This window comes from Cupressus sempervirens, chromosome 1, assembly GCF_028749045.1.
Source record: "Cupressus sempervirens isolate cs-2001-9-10 chromosome 1, ASM2874904v1, whole genome shotgun sequence".
Lineage (NCBI taxonomy): Eukaryota > Viridiplantae > Streptophyta > Pinopsida > Cupressales > Cupressaceae > Cupressus > Cupressus sempervirens.
Genome location: NC_143118.1, coordinates 3,390,949 through 3,416,190, shown reverse-complemented (window position 1 = coordinate 3,416,190; position 25,242 = coordinate 3,390,949). Strand labels below are relative to the sequence as shown.

At 36.5% G+C, this 25,242-nt stretch overlaps 1 protein-coding gene across 2 annotated transcripts in view; it reads left to right on the top strand.

The window, feature by feature from the left end:
- Window positions 1-25,242, top strand: part of LOC149575845 (uncharacterized) — a 175,853-nt gene that overhangs the window by 89,450 nt on the left and 61,161 nt on the right. For both annotated transcript variants that reach the window (XM_089815764.1, XM_089815767.1), the window contains exons 4-6: window positions 3,434-3,584; window positions 16,154-16,339; window positions 19,816-19,896. In XM_089815764.1, the coding sequence (XP_089671890.1) occupies window positions 3,434-3,584; window positions 16,154-16,339; window positions 19,816-19,896 (418 nt within the window). The remainder of the gene's footprint in view (window positions 1-3,433; window positions 3,585-16,153; window positions 16,340-19,815; window positions 19,897-25,242) is intronic.

The following is a 25,242-nucleotide window of genomic DNA, read 5'->3' as shown; positions in this document are numbered from 1 at the left end:
GAAGACATTTTCTCCACAACCAAAGTAAGCATCATTCATCTTGTCCTCGCTATTTCAACCCAATTTGGATGTAAAGTCCATCAAATGGATGTCAAAAGTACATTCCTTAAAGGTGACTTGTAGGAATGCATCAATATCATCCAACCATCTTGTTTTAAGGTTGTTGGTAAAGAACACTAGGTATGCAGACTAGTGAAAGCACTCTATGGCTTCAAATAGACTCCTCATTGGTATATAAAAATTGATAAGTACTTCTGATCCCAGTTTGTATGTTAAGAATATTGTGTAATTTCCCCAATTTTGTCGGCATCAGAGTTTCAGGGATTGGCCTATTATTGCGATTCTCGTAGGCTAGTTATTGTGGATAGAGGGTCTTCTGTGGCAGTGGCTTGGCTTGGGAGGGTCTTATCTTCTCCACATTTCAGTAAGCTACAAGTTGGTCTTCATTTGACTCAGATTGGACTTCGTTTGGGCATAGTTGTGTACTTACTATTTGTGGTAAGTTGGTGTTGATCAAGATGGACCCTTTCTATTTTTGGAAAGTACATTTGGTCACATGGAGAAATAATAGGTATGACTCCTATTTTAGACGACATATTTAAATGATAGAGTATTTTGGGAATTATTATATTCTTAGTGGCCAAATTATTATTAAATAATTAAATGGCTATTTATAAAGTTATAATTTCACTTAAGTTGAAGGTTGAGTTAACATTGGAAAGAGCTATTTATTAATTAGTTAAGCCAAGTCAAGTGATAGAATCTAATGGAAGCTTCTAATTAATGTTGTGTGGTGAAGCTTCTTGAGTGAAGTTACATTTTGGCAACAAAAGGGCATATGGAGGTTATAAATACAAGCCCATTTGTTGAGAAAAGCATGCTTGGATAATTTATTTGCTGTTTTTGCCTTTGTGGCTTTTACTGAGTTCGATTTTCATGCCCTTGCTGAAGTATTGTAGACTCAAAACTGAGATTTAATTATGGGATTGCTTTGCAAATAGTTGCTGAGGTAGAACTATTTGCCAATTTCTCCTACTGTTCTAACTGTGTGTAAGGAAATCTGTGTTGTTGAAGGTTATTGTTTGCATTTGTGAGAAGATCCATTAGAGTCTTCTACACCAGCTTGCATCTGCATATTGGAGGGTCAATCTGGGCATATTTCAGATTGTCATTTTTCATTTGGAGGCCACGTTTGGGTATTGCTAACATCAACAGCCATTGCCAAAGCTGAGATATTAATCTTGGAGGAAGGATGCTATTTCTCTAGTGCCTGCGATTCAGATTCAGGAGGCTGCAAATTAGGGCTGGAAATGCACAACACAAGGCCTGAGTTCCATGTTTCTTGGCATTGCGAACTGTTATGACAGGTCTGCATTTTCAGTTTGAGGGTCTTGGTCTACATTATAAGCTCGTGATCTGATGTTTTGGAGCCAGCAATTTGCCGAAGGCTGCCATTACCATATTATTGAGCAGCAATCAGTGAAAGAGAAGAGTTCATATGCTATAAAAATCAGGTGCCATTAGTTGCATTTGTAAATTTCAGTTTTTCAGAAGTTTAAAATGGCATGGTGGAATTTCAGTATCAATTGTCCAATTGGATATTTCCTTCAATTGTATTTTCACATTTCATCAAATAAATGTGAAATTTACTATTTCATTGGTGCATCATAAATATTTTCAAAATAACTATCTTTGCAAGGAATTGGTGTTTAACTGTATATTCAAATTACTAGCAACAAGAAGGCAAGGGGTGCATATAAATCTGAAAATTTATAACATAGACAAGGAATTAGCAGAAACAAAGATAAGATTTCATGCATATTGCTAGTTTGATAGTTGAGTCAGGTGAGGGATATTACATATTGGTTGTTACATCCTTGTACTTGTAATCTATGTTGACGACATCATCATCTCTAGTAGTGCAATGCATTTGATTGAGCAGATTGAACATAATTTGTGCCAGTCATTTGATATGACAAACTTGGGACTTTTGCTTGTCTCAATGTAGAGGTTTAGCAGACATATGGCCACTTTAATTTTATTTTTTAGTCAAAGTATGCCAAGAGTTTGCTGGACAAGTTTCCTATGCATGATTCCAAGCCTCTATCCACACCTATGGAGAAAGGGCTGAAACTATCAGCGAAATAGGATTCACTTGTGGTGAACGAATCAATGTTCAGGCAACTAGTTGATTACCTCATCACCACTAGACTTGACCTCAATTATGTTGTGAGCTACGTCTCTTGCTTTATGATAACCCCAAAAGCTGAATATTGGACCACAACAGAGTGCGTGCTGAGATATGTGAAGAGCATTGCCGACTTTGTCATTCTATACAACATAAGCAAAGATTCTAGGCTTATTAGTTTTATTGACTTAGTTTGTGTAAGATTTGTTGATGACATAGAGTCTACTTTTGGGTATGCCTTTAGTTTGAGAACAGATGTAGTCACATGGTCCAATAAGAAGTGGCACGCTCTTTCCTTGATTGAATCAGAATGTTGGGAAACTGTTTAGGCAACTTGTGAAGCAGTGTAGCTTCAAAGGATGATTTATGACATATATGCATCTCAAGCCGGTCCTTCTCCCTTGTTGTAGGGGTTCAAGGGGTGCTGGGAATTGCCAAGAATCTAGTCTTCTACGAGTGCACCAAGCATGTTGAGCTTCATTGTCATTTCATCCATAAGCTGATAGAAGATGGACCAGTACAGTTGCAATATGTTCCAATTGACGATCAAACTATAGACATCCTCACCAAGTCTTTGAGCTCAGACAAGCTTGTATGATCTAGGGGGCAACTTAGTGTAGTTGATAAAATGCCCATTAAGGGAGGGTATTAGAGTATTTTTTTATCATTTAATGGTCATCTACGCTGTATTTTAGTTTTGTTTAGTTGTTTTAGATAGTTTCTATTTTTGGCCTCCGTTTACAATTTTTTCTTATGGAAACATCATCTTGTAATTGGCTATTTTTTGTAAATTTGTTTTCTTAGTTCATCAAGCAATTATCTTAACAATACATAGCGTAGCATGTTTATTCTTTTGTTTGTTTAAGTAATGTAATCTTGAGATGAAACTGATTGCTGAAATTTCAAATTTTCCTTTGAATATACCCTTCTGTGTCATATATTATTTTTGTAGTCCATTTGATACTTTAATTTCTTGGTGGATTTGAAATACACGTCAAAATGGAGTCTTTTAAGAAAACGAGATAAGACAGCAGCACTCTTAGCATGGTAATAACTCTGAAAAACAAATGGATGTCACTGTGGGCAATATTGAATGGATTACAAAGTAAAATGCATTCATTGACTTTCATTGTTGTCAATTTCTCAGCCTAGGGAAGTTGCCAATGAATTGTTTTCAGTTGGCACTAGTAACTTTTTTGAAAAAAAAAAGTCACTAAATGAAATGTTTTATTGCTATGATTCCAGGAACCCAAAAAGAGTTTGATGCAGTCAAGGTGCTGGTATCAAATAGGACAGCTAAACAGTATTGGGATGGTTCGTTTAGGTTGCCAATACAGGGAGAGGTAACTGCCGAATATGGCCTTAAGCGATGCTACAATGGAGTGTTTGCTTCTGGGTAATGTTCAATTTACTTGTTTACCTTAAAACCAAGTTTTCTGGCTTTTTATTTTTGCAAAGTGACATACATAAATTTGAAATTGTAGAGTGGCTATTAAACACTAGCCTCTTGTTTGATGTTCCTTGAAATTTCAATCCGTGCATGCAACAGGGATTACAAGATTGCATCTTGTGCCATATTAATTACATAATAGTTCCGGAAACTGGTGGATGGGGTGTGACTATGCTGAGAAATGTATTAGAATGATGTTAATCATGTAATGTAAATTTCATTTGTAAATGATATGGTCCTTGCAATTTGTGCCATGGGAGAGGGATTTGATAGGATGCCTCACGATGAGAAGTGATAGATCAAGGGCCGCTGAACAAGAGTTGGGTGCAAAGTATCCTTCAATGTAGTAGGCTGCATGGATGAGTAATGCCTTAGCAATTTGTGTGCATCTATATGTGAATCAACTGTATCTGAAGGGTACTTAATGCCTCCAACACTTGTGTCAGTAGGAAAGCAGAAATCAGTCAATTTGGAAGATCTAGAAGCACCATAGAAAGTTCTACGTTTGAACAAATCAGCTGATTTTTTAGCCAGGGTAACCATAAGCAAGTGTGTTTTGTCTTCTCAATCTAGAGTAAATGAGAAAAATGCAGAGTTACCGGAAACACCCCCCCTACCCCTGACACGTGTATTGTCATACTTGATACAGATAGAGATACAAGACAACACAAATACGGAGGGAAAACTGTTTCCACCCATTTTTTGAGAGATGCCATATTTAGAATAGTGCTAGAAACATTGAATGCAAATTGCTAAAAAAAATTGGAACCGAATTTAGAAAAATATCTTCAGTCTTTGGGAAAAAGAAATAGTTAACTATAGTTTTAAAAGGGAATAAAGAATAGAATGTCATTTTTTGCAGAAAAAACTTTAGCTAGCTATTGATTTAAAAGAAAATAAAAAACATTACTATCGTTTTTGCACTAAGATGAGTCCATGAAAACAATTTCTAAAAATAGATGGAGTCGGAATTAGCAAAACCCTAAGTTAAGTAAAGATATAATGGGAAAAGTAAAAACTAATTTGTTTTAAATAAATTCCTAGAGTGATACAACTTTTTATTGGCATTCATGTTTGGTGTGTTCTGCATCGATTCTAAATCTGCGAGGATTTCTTTTGGGTTTCCTGGTCAGTGTTGGGCGTTTTCCACAGTTGTCTGATTCTTGCATTGATTTCTCTGATGTATACTTGCCTTTGTAGGAGTTTCATCCTTCATTTTTCATCGCCGCAACGCACAGGTAAATGTTAAGTAAATCTATTTGGTTTGATTTTAGTTGTCTGCATTTTCATAGTTTCTTTAAGTTTTATTCTTTCAAATTTTTTTTTTATATGATTTCATTTTTACATAGTTCAAATAAATATTAATTTTTAACCTTATTGAAAAATCAATAGTATTAAATTTAAGCAAATAAAAGTTTAAAGTATACCAAACAACTATTACGCTTTATAAACTATTAACTATTATTACTATAATGAATAATACTATTTAATGATTTTTATAAAGTTCAATTTTTTTAAAAATTAAATAAAAATATAAAGATAAATTGTAATTTTAATTTTAAAATAAACTTATTTTAAAAACTAAATGATATTAAAATTAAACTACTAAATTTTATATTTCTTTAGTCAATTTTCTAGTAGTTTAATTTTCTAGTACTTAGTTTAGAAAATTGAATAAAGAAATATAAAATTTAGTAGTTTAATTTTAATATTATTTAGTTTTTAAAATAAGTTTATTTTAAAATTAAAATTATAATTTATCTTTATATTTTTATTTGGTTTTAAAAAAAATTGAACTTTATAAAAATCATTAAATAGTATTATTCATTATAGTAATAATAGTTAATAGTTTATAAAGCAGAATAGTTGTTTGGTATACTTTAAACTTTTATTTGCTTAAATTTAATACTATTGATTTTTCAAAAATGAGTTTATATTGAAATTAAAACTATTATAAATTTTAACTTTATATTTTTATTTTTATTTAATTATTTTACCTTATAACATATAATTATTTAAATTTATAAAATTGTTTGACTAGTTACCATTGGAATATTAAATATATATTTTGGTGAAATTAATTAATATTGCAAGTATATTTAATTTATTTAAATTAATAAATAATTTAGATTTAAATTTTGAAGTTATATTCTTGTTAAATTAAGTTTGAAATAAGAATTATTGAACATATATTTAGTTTAATCATTTTATGATTTATAATTATAATTTTAAATTTGTGCTTTATAAACTCAATGTAAATTTGTTATTATTTCATAAATTATTTTTTTCCAGGAATCTAGTCATGGCATCATCATCAACAGATGTTAGAGCATTAGAAAATGACAAGTGGATCAAACCAAATGCTAAATATCTTTATGTAAAGTTATATTCTTGTAAAATTAAATTTGAAATAAGAATTATTGAACATATATTTAGTTTAATCATTTTATGATTTATAATTATAATTTTAAATTTGTGCTTTATAAACTCAATGTAAATTTGTTATTATTTCATAATTTTTTTTTCTAGGAACCTAGTCATGGGATCATCATCAGCAGATGTTAGAGCATCGGAAAATGACAAGTGGATCAAACCAAATGCTAAATATCTTTATGAAAACATGTAACCATCATTGAAAAATTTCAAGCTAGTGGAGGTTTTAAATGGAGGTGTCATGAGTGTCTAATTGATTATAACGGTTCTTATTCTAGTGTTCGTGGACACCTTTGACACATAAAAGGTACAGGATGTGAAGTGTGCCCTAGTCCAAAGGTTGATGGTCAACTAGGGAAGGGATTTAATGGTTGATGGTACAAGAGGCACAATTTAAGACCTCTTGAAAAGGCATTTAATTTGCAAAGTCAAGAGGATACAAACCAAAGTATTGTTAGAATATAAAGTCCACCGATATAGCTAAGAAGGGGGGGTGGGAGGCCGGAGGGGGGTGAATCAGTTATACAACTATTATCACAATTATCAATGTTATTAATCCTTAACCATATGAGCAATACAATCAACAATCATAACAAGATACTCATACACAATAACACCAGAGGGAAACACTTGATCAAAGGGAAATCCCTAGTGGCGATGTTACCTACAAGATGATGTACTAATACAATTATTCCTTGTTAGAGGATGGACCTTGTTAGGAGTCTATGAAATACGTTCAGTACATATCAGTCCCTGTTAGGGGACTTTGAATCCCTATTAGGAGTTGTAGAAGGTAGATGGATCCACTATCCAAACATCTTTAGGGGCAAGAACAATTAACCCACTGTCCAAACAGCTTTAGGGGCAAGAACAATTAACCCACTGTTCAAATGATCTCTGGATTATTCCTCGTAGAATAATAGAAATGAATTGTACTTGTACTTTCTCTTCCTCTGTCCTATCAATCGACCTGCTCTACTGCTTCTAATCTCGATACCAGATCACCAACTTCTCATCCAATAATCCGTTGGATCGCTTGCTCACATTTACCAAACACTCTGCTCTTGTTCGCACTCTATTGCCCCTTCATATTTCAATCCAGGAAAACATCTTTCTTTTATACCATGTCCTTAAAACAATTCCTTGAGTTGACCTTGAGGCTTTCCCAATTAATTATAATAAAGATCACATTATGATAATTAATTATTTCGCAACCATACAACACTGTCAGCTCACAGTCTTTACAGCTTCTCACACGTGCGACTCTGGACTTTGCACACTCGCTAATGTCACCATCAGGCTGTCTTCTGTCACTGTATAACTTCACATGTCATGATTCTATCTTTGTTAGGAGATACAATCAAATAATCTCAAACTGCTTATTAGGTACTTTATACTGCTCTTTGTAAATTACACATCTTTTGCGTATCTTCAATTTACTTGATGCACACTTAACCTTGTCATCAGGACATAGTGTAGAACACGTCCTTAACCACGCGTCACCTAAACATCAAACCTCTGTTCATATGACCACGATCTCTGTCTACTCCTCTGTCAGTCTTCATAGAAACCATACTATGTTGTCATCAATGACAAACACATTCATGAATGCAACATGTCAATTATGCCACATGCTCACCAATGCTTAGGATACTCCCCCAAAGGAATATCATCAACATTCATGCTATCAATCTCCCCCTTTGGCATTGATGGCAACATAGATAAACATCTAAGTTCCAAGAATACCAAACAACACTCTGCTGCAACTACTGCTGTTCTCTTTTTTTCAAATCCTCTTCATCAATCAAATCTGAAATCCTCTAGAACACTGCTCTGTTTTGCATCTTTTAGGATTGGCATCGGTTGTTCACACACTAAATAACTCTCAGCTTCTCCCCAATTCAATGTTACTCCCATTGATATCAACAATACTTTCTCTTATACATAGGAGATTCCAATCTCTCCCCCATACATTGATCTTCCCCATTAGGGAATCTTCTCCCTAAGACATACTTAGGAGATGTTTTTCCACGCATGCTTCTCACACTTCTATTCTCCCCCATTCATTTAGGAGATGTTTTTCATGCACGCTTCTCTCACCCATTGACATCAATGACAAAAGCCTCATTATGTCAATCATCTTCTCAAGTCTTCAACCAGCTCAAGTGTCAATAGGAAGCATCAACATTCAGTCCAGTCAAACAATAGTTCTCTGCACCACTAGACTGATGAATTCTCTGCATCATCTACTCAGAATTAGGTAGGGGCGTAACCCCAAGCATACCTCTCAAGTACTCAAATGTATCTTTAGGCAAGGGTTTCGTAAAGATATCCACAACCTGATCTTTAGTACTGATGTACTCCAATCTGATTTCTTTTTCTGCAACTTTCTCTCTCAGAACATGATACTTAATAAATATATGTTTAGTCTTAAAATGCAATACAAGATTCTTAGACATACTCACTATACTTGTGTTATCACAATGTATGATAACAAGATCTGAAAATTCCATCCCAATGTCCTTCAACATATGTTTCATCCATATGACTTGATTACAATTGTTTGTTGCTGCTACATACTCTGCTTCAGCTGTAGTTTGTGAAATGCAATCTTGTTTCTTGCTTAGCCAAGAAACCAGTCTTCTTCCTAAGGAAAATGCTCCACCATTGGTGATATTTCTATCATCCATACTGCCTGCCTAATCCACATCAGTATAAGCAAATAAAGTTAATTCACTTGATCTGTCATACCATAAACCATAATCAGGTATACCCTTCAAATATCTAAATATCCTTTTTACTGTGGCATATGATACTCCTTAGGATCAACTTGAAATCTAGCTACAATCCCAATTGCATTTGCTATATCAAGTCTGGTGTTAGTCAGATATTGCAAACCTCCAATTATTGATTTGTACTTCTTCTGCTCAACTATAGGTGTCTCATCTTTGCTAGATAACTTATAACTTGTTGTCATTAGTCTGCCAACATGCTTAACTTTCTAAGACAAATCGTTTCAAGAAGTCTTTCAAATCCTTAGCTTGTGTTATGAAAATTCCATCATTGTTTTGCACAATCTACAAACCTAGAAAGAACTTCATCTCACCAATCATGCTCATCTCAAACACATTCTTCATTTTTTCAACAAACTTATCACTTACTTAATCATCGACTCCAAAGATTATGTCATCAACAAATATCACTATTATGATATTATCAACAAACCATTCTCAATTTCATTCAAATTAAAGTTACTATCTATTGTACCTTTAGCAAATCTAAGTCTTTCCAAATACTTGTCCAACCTTGCATACTAGGTTCTAGGTGCTTGCTTTAGACCATATAGAGCTTTCTTCAATCTGCATACCATATCTTTGTCTTTTGTCAAAGGAAATCCTTCAGGTTGCTCAATCTAAACCTCTTCTTCAAGTTCTCCATTCAGAAAGGCTGATTTGACATCCATCTGATACACTTTGAACTTCTTATTTGCTGCATAAGCCAAAAACATTCTTACTGCTTCCTTTCTGGCTACAGGGGCATATGTTTCTTCATAATCTATACCTTCTTGTTGTGACTAACCTTTTCATACTAGTCTAGCTTTATTTCTCACAACTTCACCTTGTTCATTCATCTTGTTTCTAAATACCAATTTAGTTCCTATAACATTTTTGTCTTTAGGCCTAAGAACCAATTCCCATTGCCATTCTTCACAATCTGATCTAGTTCTTCCTTTATTGCTTGAATCTAATGAGCATCTTTACATGCCTCATCTGCACTCTTGGGTTCAACTTTAGAAATCAAACATAGTTCCTCATTTACTTTGTTTCTTGTCATCACTCTTTTGTCTTTACTTCCAATCATCTATTTTGCAGAGTGATTCTTTATCAGGTTCTTGTGAAGTGTAGGAGTTGCTATCTCAACTCTCATCTCTTCTCTCGGTTCTGATCTTTGTTCTCTTCTTTGCTCAACAATTTGTACATCATTCTGCAAGTCATTGTTAGTCTCAAAGAAAAACTTCTACATTTTCTCTAACAATTCTAGGATTTTCTTCTTCTTCATTAAAGTTATAATCCATCATCCTCTACTTAACTCCAAACTTTTCATCAACTTTTACATTTGCATGCTTGACAATTGTCTTAAATCTATGATTAAAACATCTGTAAGCTTTGCTTTTCAATGAATAACCAATGAATAACCAAGGAACATACCTTCATCATTCCTTGGATCAAACTTACCAACATTATCATCTCTCTTTATGTAACACTTGCTTCCAAAAATTCTGAAATACTTTATTGAAGGTCTATGACCAAACCACAATTTTTAAGGAGTCTTATACGTACCTTTTCTGATTTGTATATGTTCATGGTGTACACTGTTGTATTGACTATTTCTCTCCAAAAGTCTTGGATACATCATTCTCGAACATCATTGCTCTTGCTGCCTCTGATACTGATCTGTTTCTTCTTTCTGCTATCCCATTCTACTCAAGGGCCTTGGGGGATGATAATTGTCTCTTAATCCCATTCTCTCCACAAAACATGTTAAACACTCTAAATTCTCCACCTCTATCTGATCTCAAACAATAAATCTTATCACCAGATTCATTCTCAACTCTATTCTTGAATATCTTGAACTTTTCAAATGCTTCAGATTTCTCTTTAAGAAATGCTACCCACATCATTCTAGTGAAATCATCAACAAAAATCATAAAGTACCTTTAAAGTACCTTTCTCCATAAAATCCTATTGTTTTAGTAGGGCCACTCAAATCTGTATGAACAATCTCCAACTTCTCTGTAGGAGTGAACTTCTTGATGGGAAATGATACCTTCTTCTGCTTAGCCATGATACATTCTTTGCAAACAACATTAGTAGGCTTCATGATCTTAGGTAAATCTTTGGCTGCAAATGTACTACTAGGCTTCAAATTTATATGACAAAACCTTCTATGCCATGACCAAATGTTATCCACTTTTGCAACCAAACATGTCATCTTAGTAGGATTCAATTAAAACTCATTACCTCTGGATCTTGTACCTATTCCAATCAGCTTACCATCCTTATCTTTGATAATACAGGTCTTCTCTACGAACTGCAACTGATACCTTTATCCACCAACTGTCCAACACTCAACAAGTTATGTTTTAAACCATCAACAAAGTAAACATCATCAATGTTAGTCTTTCTATCAAGAGTAATAGATCCTATCTCTATGATGTGATATGCCGCACTGTTACCAACTCTACCAATACCTCCATTATGATTTTTGAATTTAACAAACTCGTTCATATCACCAGTTATACAATGTGAACATACACTATCTATTATCCAATTAGATTTCTTTTCAACTTGGGAAACTAGAGCCTTTTCTTCTCTAATTTCTTTATCAAGCTCATCTTCTTTTATGGCTACAAATCCTAGCTCATCATCACTTTCACTCTGAATTCTTTCCTCAAACTCATCATCTTCATTTGCATACAATCAATCTCTAGGTCTTTTAGGCTTAAATTTTCTCTTTTACTTTTTCTCTCTTTTAAGACACCTAGATGCATAATGACCAAATTCATTGCTAGTCCAACATTTAAAGATTTTCTTACCATCAGGTTCTTTCCTTACAAGTAGGGCTATACCTTCTTTAATCTTTCTATCCTCTTCAGATCTAGTTCCGCTGTTGCTAGCATAGTCTCCATGGGTGCTTGCATTTCTCTATAAGCATGGACAATCACTTAAAGCACTAAAAGCATGGACCAATTGTTAGAAATAAAGTCCACCAATATAATTGAGAGTTGGGCGGGGGGGTGTGGGGTGGGGGGGGGGCGGGCGCGGGCGGGGGGGGCATAAATCAGTTATCCAACTATTATCACAATTATCAACCTTATTAATCCTTAACCATATGAGCAATATAATTAGCAACCATAACAAGATAATCATACACAATAACACCAGATATGTTAATTAGGGAAACCCTTGATTAGAGTGAAAACTCCAGTGGGGATGGTACCCACAAGATGATGTACTAATATAAATATTCCTTGTTAGAGGATGTACCTTGTTAGGAGTCTATGAAATACATGCAGTACATAGCCACCCCTAGTAGGAGACTTTGAATCCCTATTAGGAGATTCCAACCTTGTTAGGAGTTGTGCCAACTTTTTTAGGAGTTGTGCCAACCCTGTTAGGAGTTGTAGAAGGTAGATGGACCCACTGTCCAAATAGCTTTAGGGGCAAAATCAATGAACCCATTGTCCAAATGATCTCTGTATTATTATTTGTAGAATAATAGAAATGAACTATACTTGTACTTCCTCTTCCTCTGTCCTGTCAATCGGAGTGCTTTGCTGCTTATGATCTCGATACCAAATCACCAACTTCGCATCCAATAACCCCTTGGATCGCTTACTCGCATTTACTAAATACTCTACTCTTGTTCGCACTCTATTGCCTCTTCATCCATATTTCAAACAAGGATAACATATTTCCTTTATACCATGTCCTTAAAACAATTCCTTGAGTTGGCCTTGAGGCTTTCCCAATTAATTATAATCGGACCACATTAAAATAATTAATTATTTCGCAACCATACAACATTGTTGGCTCATAGTCTTTACAACTTCTCACGTGTGACTCCAGACTTTGCGCACTTGCTGACGTCATTATCAGGCTGTCTTTTGCCACTGTATAATTTCGCATATCACAATTCTATCTCTATTAGGAGATACAATCAAATCATCACAAACTGCTTATTAGGTACTCTATCTTTGTACTACTCTCTGTAAATCACACATATCTTTGACTTGCGTGATGTACACTTACTCTCATCATCAGGATACAGTGTAGAACATGTCCTTCACTTCACATCACTTGAACATCAAACCTTTGTCCGTATGACCACTATCTCTATTAGTCTTCATAGAAACCATGCTATGTTGTCATCAATGACAAACACCATCATGAATGCAACATGTCAATCATGCCACATGCTCACCAATGCTTAGGATACTCCACCAAAGGAATATCATCAGCATTCATGCTAACAAGTATTGCACGTTGTCTATATGCGAGTGACATTTCATTTAATGTGGTTTGCTCCCCATATTGGCAAGAGATGGTTAGGTCTATTAACGAAGCTCCAAAAGGATACAAAAGCCCAGGGTACAAGAAGGTTTGTGCTACTCTTTTGATTAAAGAAAAAGATATTATTGATAAACAGTTGCAAGTGATTTGAGATTCGTGGAAAATTTCAGGGTTTCCATCATTTTTAATGGATGGAAGGATGCTAGAAACATACCACTAATCAATGTATTTTTAATGAGCCCAAAGGGGGCAATGTTTTTCAGAGCAATGGAATGCAAAGCTGAGAGAAAGATACACTATTTATTGCCAACATTCTAATTGAAGCAATTGAATCTGTGGGGCCAGAAAGCGTTGTTCAAGTGATCAGAAATAATGCAAAATCATGCAAAGCAGCCAGGTTCGTCGTGGAAGCAAGATATCCAAAAGAAATTGGGGACTTATTGTGTAGTTCATTCTTAAATTTGATACTACAAAAAATTGGTAAAATTCAATGGATACAAAAGATTTATGAAGCCAAAGAATTTCAGATGTTTATTTGTAATCGTCACATGTCACATGCCATTTATAGACAATTTGCCAATCTGGAGTTGTTAAAGGTAAATTTCTTATCTTAAAATATTCAATTTTTTTATATTGAAATATATTTAAGATTTATATGTTTTTAAAAATTATTATTTTTTGATTGAAGGTGGTTGAGACACTCTTTTGCCACACACTACATTGTTCTCAAAATGCTTGTTGATGTCAAACAAGCTTTGAAAAGCACGGTGATTAGTGACATTTGGGTAGTATGGAAACAATCACAAACAGATAGAGCAAATAATGTCAGGACATTAATTCTTGATGATGATTTGTGGGCTCAAATAGAGTATTTACTATCTTTCGCTGAGCTAGTATACACCCTCATTCATTCGTGTGATACTGATAAGCCAATATTAGGTGACATCTGTGATTGCATATATACAATGGTGGAGCAAGTTAGAGATATTATTATAGCAAAAGAGCAAGATCCATGTGAATTTTTTTAGAAGCAAATATATGTGGTAATAAAAAAAAAGATGGGATAAAATGACAACTCCTTTGCAACTTTTGGCATATGCTTTAAAGTTTGAACCCTAAGTACTACCATGCTGACATGTTAGCATTGCCAAATAGGAGAGCACCAAATAGGGGTGTTGAGGTTATTGAAGGATATAAAAAAGCTTTCAAGAAAATGTTTATAGATCCTAGAGTTGGTGTGGAGATTCGAGATGAGTTTGGGACATTTGCTTCCTCTAATGGAACTTATGCAGATGTTGATGCAATGGCAGATAAAAAAGAAATGGATCCTATAAAGTGGTGGAACTTATATGGTGCTAGGACTACACATTTGCAAAAGCTAGCCATCAAACTTCTATTACAGGTTTGATTATATACTAATTAGTCTAATAAGAATTATTCTTATATCAATTTTATTTGATTGTTTGTCTTTGTAACTTATAATATAAACTCTTTTATTGCAGGTTTCTAGTTCTTCTGCATCTTAGAGGAATTGGAGTACATATGGCTTTATCCATTCTGTGAAACGAAACAGGTTGGCAGCCAGCACAGCAGAGGTTCTTGTATATGGGCATTCCAATCTTCGTCTATTGTCACATTCCTCCACAGACTACATCAAAGGACGTAATAGACATTGGGATGTACAACTAGAGATAAGTGACATTGATGTATCCATAAATGCATTGACACATGTCAACCTCAATGTTGAGAATTTGACATGGTGGGAGGATCCTTTGGTGAATCGTCAATGGATTCTGAGAGTCTAGGTGGTGGTCGCAAGCAATGCAACTATCCTAACTCTTTAGAGAATCTTGATGATCTAGATCTCAAATTTCAAGAGATCAGTGTTGAAATTTTTTATAGCATATGATTCTACCAAATTATTGTTCTATTTGAATTTCGTTTTAATAATAAAATTATATCTAACTATAGTATTTTGGAATATGTTGCAATTATGTGTTCATATTGCTTTCATTATAATGAAAATCTTCTTTAATGACTTAGAAAATTTGTTTATATTTACAGAAGTGCTTTATGAATGCTGTATCCTGCTGTTCGCAAGTGAGATGTCTCAAAAAATGTACGCGTATCAGATACAGTACCCGTGTCCATGCAACTTTGGAAAAATGTCTTAAACTAACCAATATTTTTTGAATGAGAGACCAACTGATGTAGAAAGACAAAACTTAGCCTTGTAGGACAAGCTTTTTTATGCTTTTGTTATTTAGTAAGCCTATTTAGCTCTTCAAAATGCATCTTTCTTAGCAAAAGAGAAGACAAACATAAAGAAATTTGCCTTTTAAAGTTGGGTCACCATTTTAAAAATCGTTGGATTCCTATATTAGTAATGGCTAAGCTGAATGGAACCAAGGCAATGAGAAAATTATTTTTGATGGTTCATTCAATCAAGAAGTTTCTCTCAACAGTGGACAATTTAGACTTCAATTGACTAAGGAATCCTTAAAGAGAAGCACCATGTGCAGGGAGAAAGAATTAACAGAGCCATTCAAGCATTCCTAACTCTTTCGTAGTGACATCTTTGTTGGACTCTAAACACTGGTGTAGAGTAGGCATCTCCCTATTCAATAAGGCCTTTGATGCAGGAAGAGAAGAATCTAAGGGCTTACCTTTGCATCACCACTTCATATCAAAATTGGATTCATGGACAAATCATTTTTTGCATGAAATCTAGATAGAGTTCTTATGTATGTGTTTTTGTTTCAGATTCTACTATATATAACTTGGTTAATAATTAAATTCATAAAATTGCTGTTTTTTTTCTGAGTTTCAGAGCTTAGATCATCAATAGGAATATGTTTTGATTTTTGGGGAATTGGTATAATTCTCACCTATCTCAAAAGATGATACTACTTTTTTTATTTCCTAAGTTACATGTGAGTGCTAGACAAGTTTAATTTAAGCAGAGTTTCAGAAAACCATTCATCTCTCTTACTACTTTTTGGCAAACAGGTATTATCATAAAGGTATTGATTATGGAGCTCCTCGTGGAGAGCCTGTTTGGTCACCTGCTGCTGCTTGTGTATCTCTGGTGGGTAGGGAGGAAGAAGGTTTTGCAGTACATGGCAATTGTGTTGGTCTTGACCATGGACATGGTGTGACAAGCATCTTAATGCATCTTGATACGATTCTGGTTGAGTAGGTCGCTTCAACCTTCATAAATAAATATTTCTTCCTCGCAGAATAAAAAATGCCTTCTGTGATAAAATCTGACAATTGTGGTTTGTTAACATGCCTATTTCATGTCAAACATATGCTCTCGGATTTAAGAATATTGGAAGATCTATTTTGGGTAATGAATGTTTGCCAAATTTTTTTATCAATCAATGTGCTTCTTTCTGAATTTTTGAATTTGGCATGATTAATGACTGAAACATCACTGTATATTGATTTCAAAAGACAAATACCTATTCTATTATTTTATCTTGTGATCCATCTCTCTAACTTTTATCCTCTGGCAGTCTTTAGTATTTTTCAGAATTTGGTGCCATCAGAAATTTTAAAGTTAATTTCACTTGACACTATGATAAAAGAAAATTATGAGTCACTTTATGAGCAAATGGAATTTTAATATTAAAAAGTTATAATCCAGAAATTTCCATGGGAAGTTATAAATGGGGCCTAAGGAGACAAAAAGATTTATTGAGTTGTTTATTTCTTTTCTTTGGAAATTTGAACTCATGGCCAAATATCTCAGCGAAGGGACAAAAACCCATAGTAACACAGGGGTGCGCCCCCCCTCTTTTTGCCCCACGTCCTGGAGACGGGGACGCACCGGGGACTTGGGGACTTCGTTCCCCCATCCCCAATGGCACCACCAGATTTCGCCACCTCTGCTGAGGATGGGGGATATCTCAGTGTTGACTATTTGCTGATTTGGCAATCCATGTTCAATGTTTGATGTTCCAATATAATTCAATGTTCAAGTATTTACTCTTTTACATCTTTATATCCTATATTGCAATACATCTTTTCATAACAAGCATTTTAAGTACCATGTGTAGTATACACAACCCCCTCCCAGTCCCTCGCCACCATCCCCTCACCATCCCCCAACCATCCCCAAATAAAGGCCCCTCTGTCCCTCCATCCTGAAAACTTGTCGCGCTGTTCCATTGTTCCCTCGTCCCCCAGGGCAGTGTAACTATGCAAAAACCCCAGTGATATTCTTGGTAGATGAAAACATGGAAGGCAGTGTGGTGTTAACCATAGATTGATAGTATGCAATGATTTGGGATTTGGATGTGAAAGCCATCAGATACTGTAATGTCCCCATTCCTGCACCTTTAGAAGAATCAGTTATTTTAAGAGGTTAGCCTATTGTTAGTGGTCCCCATAGGCTAATGTGGTGATTAGGGGCTCTTTGAAGGTGATTCAAGGTTATTAAGCTGACCCTTTGGGTGTCTATTTTAGTACTCTCCATCTTAGTACATTAGCTCATTTGCGGTTTTCCTTTGATAGGTCTTTCAGGATCCATTTATACACACTATTTTCAATAAGTCACTTGGATGTTTGGGTCCGTACTATTTATGGTATCACATCTGTATGGTCTGAGGGCACCATGGTTGTGGTGTCCTAAATTTGCACCCTAGTATTTATGACACTTCAGATTCTAATGTTTCTTTTGACATGTGTCCCTTCTCACAAGCTTGAATGCAACGGCTAAACTCAACCTCTGTGACTATAAAAAGCCCATTTTTCTCATTTGAAGGACTTTTCAACTTTAGCTCTTGGCCCTCACATATTCTCTCTTCTCACATGCTCATAGAATTGGAAATGGCTAAGCTGGTTGACACTGACAGGGATATTACTAATTAGGACAGAAATTGCCAAAATGCAACTTGCTAATCAAAAGGCAAAAGCTCAACCCAGAGAGGCAGTACAAATGATTAAAGCTTCTTGGAAGAGGGAACTATTGGCAACTTACTATTTGGAGCAAGTAATAGAAGAAGTCTCTGTGAACAGCTGCTTCTCAATACTTGACTCCTTTCTTTCTAGTGTCTACACTACCAGGGACATCTTCAACTGTAGCCCCATGGTGATAATTTTTGTCATTTTGAGAACATAGTTTTTGAAGATATATATATATGTTAGTCTTTTACTTATTAGTTTTTTGTAATTTCAATTAGTCAAAGTCAATGGTTATGTCTTGTTGGCTGATTGAAGTTTTTTCTGTGTAGTTGCCAACAGTTGGAATTCCTTGGCAACCAATGATAACTTTATATTCGTTATTTGGAGTCTAGGAAAATTATTCCCTTCCCCGTTTTTGCATAAGAGCATTGAAGCATTGAATGAATAAAGAAACTGTTGCTATATGTTCTGAAATATGTTGTCAGTAAATGTATAATGTAGCCGACGGGTAGAATAGTATCCGAACGGGCGCGTGACGCTTGAGTCACCCCTTCAGAAAGGTATATGTATACGTCCGAGATGGACTTTGGAATCATCATAGATGGATAAACCAGTTTAGTACGCTTCAGTATTTCTATGTCTAGAGCAGAATGTGAACAATTGATCCAATTTAGAATGTAAAGAAGAGAGTATCTAAAGTAATTTTTAGAAGATCTAAATTCCAATAAATTGTAATACTGGCCAATATTCTATTGGTATGTAACATTCCAGCAGACACTCTTGCTCCTGAGTTTTGGAGGCTTCTGTTGTAAGAGTGTTATGTGTATGAAATACTAATTTCATGTCAATTCTCTTATGAACTTTCTTTTTGTGAAATCTGTCTCCGTTATGTCCTCATTTAGTGATGTTTCTATTTTGTCTTTGGGCTGGATGAGTAGATGGTGTTTAATTAGAGCTCTCTTTGCATGACTGAAGCAGGCTGCAGAACACAGGAAACTTTTGCTTCTTGATGGCTAGTTTGGACTGGATGTTTTATTTCTTATATCAGGTTGAAGACGCCAAGATGTGAATGTTTCTAGATGTAAGAATGCTAGAGGACTTCATTTTTCTTTTTAATTGCTGTTTTTCCAGTTACCCCTATTAAGATTAGATTCAAAAATTACTAGTTGGAGGAGATTATGTGTTTTCTCATCCAAATTGTGAAATAAATGAAATTTGGTTCCCACCAATGATACTTTAAACAAGTTTGCATGTATTTCAGGAGTAATTTTGGGTGTGAATTCTTAATAGCTTGGCATGAGTAACTTTATAGTGTCATCATTACCTACATATTGCAAAATTGGCAAAATTGGCAAATATGGCAAATATGGCCCCAATTTTGATATTCTTTCTCATGTCTGCACAAGCCACAAATATGTAACAAATGTTTGCATCAGAATATATTGCAACTTTAAGCTCAAGATATTGCAACAAAGTTAGTAATTTGAACGAGGATTATTCTTTGGCCTTCAATAATCAGGTCCCTATTTTAAAACATTTTGCAAATTTGAAGTAAATGCAACAAAGCGAACATTATATATAAGATTTGAATGCTCTTATGTTGAACTAGTTCAGCCTAACTAAGTTATATATGAGCTTATTCTGGTTAGAGTCGCTCATAATTTCAGTAAAAGTCTTTCATATATTTTGGTTTTAACATTACGTGTAGTACCAAATACTGGTTCTAACATCATCCCTCTTTTTTTGGGTAATCCACTGTGTAGAAATGGAATGGTTGTTCAAGCTGGAGATCTTCTGGGGACAGTTGGTGACTCGGGTTTAGCTACAGGTCCACATCTACATTGGTACGTCTGTTATACATGTTTTTACATTGTTTGAGATTTTGAATGATATCTCAAAAGAATTCACGACATGGTTAGCTTGTGTTTTTCTTCAAATTTTCTGATAAATCCTATGTTGATTCTTAGCTAACCTAATCAAAATCCTTTCTACAAAGATGTTAACTTTTCCTCATATCCCATGCTGGCTTGAAAATCACTATAGAATGACAGGATCTTAAAACAATGTAAACAAATACAAAGTATAATTACACATTGTATTAAAGGCACGATGATCAAAAGGCCACATGACAACAATTTATAACCATCATATGCTACAAGCAAGGTTGACATGCTGTGCTAAGTCCTTGGTACAGGAATGCCATAGTAGACTGTGCCTAGAATGGATTAACTTCTTCTTTTGAGAGTATGTATTAGCAGCAGGACATGGCTAACGGCTAGGCTTTTATGTTAACTTGAAACACTATTGAGATTGTCTGCTAACGCAAGTATGTCATTATATAAGTTTGATGCATTTCTTGGGCCAGTTATATCAGCTTCAAGTAACACAAAAGCATCAATCATTAAAATGGAGATTCTTGTAATTGACATGCCCTTAGAATGTGATGATTAGTAATTCGGTACTTATATATCATGAGTTTTGGGCCTTCAATAGTTTATCAATAAGTATCTCTATTACAAAGCAAGTATTTATTTATTTGTGATGTCCCCAGAGTGGGCCCCTAACGGAAGGTGACGTAGGTCTGTCCGTGCGGTTTGTCGCTACCACGTGTCCGAGGTCCTTGCTAGCGAGGCTATCCTGGGGTTGCCCCCTTAATGCGGGGAGGTGCCGTTTACTAACAGTCCGGGCTTTTGGTACAACGGTTACTAACTTGGTATCAGAGCTATAAGTCCTGCCATCCTGTGGAGGTCTTATAGGGAATTTGGAACAGCTAGATAGAAGGGAAAGTGTTTGACGAAATGTCAAAACACTAAAATCAGAACATTTATGTTTGAGCATGCGACAGAGGCTTTATAATTTCCGCAATACCAAAGCAAGACAAGATAGGATTTCAGACCTGCAGAGCGAACAGTCTAGCTCATCTGTACAGGTGGACATAGAATCCAGTCATACAGACACAGGGGAGGTATTCTTTGATCAAGACTACGACTACAATATGGATAGAGGCGGGAATGCCGGTCCAGATCAGCGAGAGGAAAGATTTTTACAGTTATTCGACACCTTGGCACAGGGACAGCGATTAGCCGAACAAAGAGCGCAGGAACAGAATCAGAGAATGGAGCTTATGATGCAGATGATGGCTCGTTAAATGGGGTTGAACGCTAACATAGGTGGAGGAAATAATCAGAATGGTAACAATCAGAATGGGAATAATCAGGATGGGATACATAATGGAGGCGAACAAATTGGGAACAATTTCGGTCATGCACCCCAGCAAGCTAGGACAGTGAGTTCGAGACCTATGATTCCCACGTTCCTTCCTAGAGCTCCAGAGCAGCCAGTACCAGAACCCCAGATCACTGACATACAAGATCAGCTGAGGAGAGATTGGAAAGCAGGAGGTCCAGATTTTACAGCTGCAATCACCTTTAGAGAGTATATGGATGTGCGGATGAAGCATATGCCTCGTGGACATGACAGGACTCAGAGCTATGAGCTACGAAAGAAAGTAGGGAAACTTCAGTTACCATATTATGATGGCTCGGGGAAGTCTACAGCAAGAGCTTGGGTTCAAAAACTTGACACATACTTTCAATTGAACCCTATGTCTGAGGAAGAAGCTATTAAGTATGCAGCAATTCACCTGGATGGGTTAGCACACAAGTGGTGGCATCATGGTATGATCACTATGGGTCATGCACACATTACCTCATATGTGGAGTTTATAGAGAGACTGATTGAACGTTTTGATAAGAAGGATCCACAACTCCATTTCAAGGAGTTAGCTCAGCTTAAACAATGGGGATCATTGGAAACATACATTTCAAAATTTCAGAAACTTGCAGTGTTAGTAACAGATGTATCTGAACGGAGGCTATTGGTTTTATTTATGGATGGGCTAGTTGATCCGTTGAGAGGGTGGATTAAAGCTCTCAACCCTCCCACTTTGCAGGAAGCCATTAAGAAAGCTCGTGACATGGATTCCTCTTCAACTTCTAAAAATAAATTCCAGGCAAAGAGTTTCCCTTCAGGAAAAGATAGGGACAGGAAACCCTTTCATAGAGAGGCACAACTACCTAAGGAGGAAAGTAAGAGGTTGGACAAGGAGACACTTAATGACTTGCGTAGGAAGAAGCTATGCTTCTATTGCAAAGGCCCGTATGAGTATGGCCATGACTGTCCTATGAGGCCAAAAGGGAAGGCCAACCGAGCAATGTGGGCTTATTACGAAGGCTCAGATTCAGATAGTTCAGAACATCATGATGAGGATCCTGATGAAGCAGAGGGAGAGCAGGAGATAGATAGTGCAGGGCAACAGCAGGGAACAGAGCTACATTTACAGGAAGCACGACTGTCTAGTATCTAGAGAAAGGGATCTTTCAGACTTCGGGGAGTTTTGGCTGGGCAGAAGGTTATTACATTATTGGACACATGTGCCACACATAATTTCATTGATGCACGATTCGTGGAGAAGCGTGGAATCATTACTGAGGAGTTCGTGGGACTAAGAGTCAAGGTAGCTGATGGATACACTCTTCGTTGTGACAGGATGGTACGAGACCTACCTTTGCGCCTGAACAACTATGAGTTTAAGGCGAACTATCATGTGGTCAACATGGGTGACATGGATATAGTACTTGGAATGCAGTGGCTACATTCATTGAAGGTGGTTACCCTAAGACTAGAGGATATGGAGATACAATTCGAAGTGAATGGTAGGACTCATGTGCTTAAGGCTATCCGTAATGGAGACATCAGGACTATCTCATTTAGGCGGCTGGAGAGATTAACTAGGCATAATGATATAGAGTGGGCAGCAGTTTGTACTTTGACACCTACACAGGAGGAGCAACATAAGACGGAATATCATCCTGATATTCAGAAATTGAGGATTAAGTACGAAAAGGCATTCAGTGAGATTCCACCAGGCAGGCCACCGGACAGAGGCATTGAGCATGTTATTGAGCTGGAGGAAGGTGCTAAGCCTATCATGATCACACCATATCGACACCCAAAGCGACTCAAGGATGAGATCGAAAGGACCATCGAGGAGTTGCTAGCTATGGGGCACATCCAACCAAGTAAGTCACCTTTTGCATCTTCTGTTGTTTTGGTAAAAAAGAAGGATGGAACTCTTCGGATGTGTGTTGATTACAGGGAATTAAATAAGAGAACCATTAAGAACAGGTATCCCATTCCTCGCATTGATGAGTTGATAGATGAATTGCATGGGGCTTGTTATTTCACGAAAATTGATTTGAGAACAGGATATCACCAGATCAGAGTCCGTGAACAGGATATTGAGAAAACTGCTTTCAGATGTCATTGTGGGCACTTTGAGTTTGTAGTCATGCCTTTCGGTCTGACCAATGCACCTGCCACTTTCCAGTCCACTATGAACAGAGTTTTCCACCATTAGTTGAGGAAATTCGTGCTGGTGTTTTTTGATGACATTTTGATCTATAGCCGATCATGGTAGGAGCATCTAGAGCATTTGGAGACAGTGTTGAGCATTTTACAGAAGGAGTCCTTGTATGCAAAAGAGTCCAAATGTGACTTAGGGATGACCGAGCTGTTATATTTGGGACACATTATTAGTGCAGATGGAGTGCGGATGGATCCTGAAAAGATTCGCGCTATTGTTGATTGGCCTCCACCAGAGAACCTTACACAGTTGAGGGGGTTCCTTGGTTTATGTGGTTTCTATCGCAGGTTTGTCAGTGGCTACTCACGACATGCAGCTCCCATGACAGATCTACTGAAAAAAGGGGAATTTGTGTGGACTCAGAGGACTGTTTTATGAGATTTAAGGGGATAATGACTACGTGCCTAGTTCTAGCATTACCTGATTTCACGAAGCCATTTGAGCTTCAATGTGATGCATCTGGAGAGGGAGTAGGTGCTGTACTTATGCAGAATAAGCACCCCATAGCTTATGAGAGCAAGAAGCTCAGAGGCCCCGAGCATTCATTCAGTATATATGATAAGGAGATGTTGGCCATCATGCATGCTTTGGCCAAATTCAGACAATATCTTGTGGGTAGCAAGTTTTGTATTAAAACTGATCATAACAGTTTGAGGCATTTCTTGGGACAGCGGGACCTGAATGACCGCCAGCAAAGGTGGGTAAGTAAGTTGCAGGCATATGATTTTGACATCTCATATGTCAAGGGAACTCAGAATGTTGTTGCAGATGCTCTTTCTCGAAGGCCACACCTCACTCTTATGGTTCAAATATCAGAGGATTGGCGACACTTGATTATAGCAGAGTATGCCAGGGATACATGGGCCTCCGATATAGTGGAGGGAACAGTGATTGATACCAGATACACACTTGTAGATGATTTAATCATTTACAAGAACAGGATTTACCTAGTCCCAGGATCGAAGGTTAAGCAACTGATTTTGAGAGCATTTCACGACTCACCGACAGCAGGCCATCTCGGGTACTTCAAGACTTACAGGTCAGTTCGAGAGCGGTTCACTTGGAAGGGGCTGAAAGCTGATGTTTTGCAGTACGTTCGAGAGTGTCTTGTTTGCCAGCAAAACAAACAAGAACACACCTATCCGGCAGGGTTCCTACAGCCACTTCCGATCCCTGACAGGAAGTGGGAGTGCATCTCCATGGACTTTATCACAGGTTTGCCCAAGGTACAAGGACGGGATTGTATTTATGTGGTGGTAGATAGATTAACAAAATATGCTCATTTCTTTCCTATCACCACTACCCACTCAGCAGCTCAGGTGGCAGAGGTTTTCTTTCGGGAGGTTTTCAGATTACATGGATTGCCTCGGAACATTGTGAGTGACAGGGATAGCCGTTTCATGAGTCATTTTTGGCAGGAGGTATTCCAGTTATGTGGCACGGAGCTTACACCCAGGACTAGCTATCACCCACAAACCGATGGTCAGACGGAGATTGTGAACAAATGGGTGGAAGGGTATTTAAGGAATTATGTGGCAGCTCAGCAGCGAGCTTGGGTCAGATGGATATATCTCTGCGAGTATTGTTACAATACTACATATCACATCACTATATAGATGACACCCTTCATGGCACTTTATGGTTATGAAGCACCTAGTTTCTTGGATTTGTTGTTGGGCGACAACCGGGTACCCAGTGCAGGAGAATTATTACAGGAGAGTAAGGATATAGTTGCTACTCTCAAAGATAATATTGCGAGAGCTCA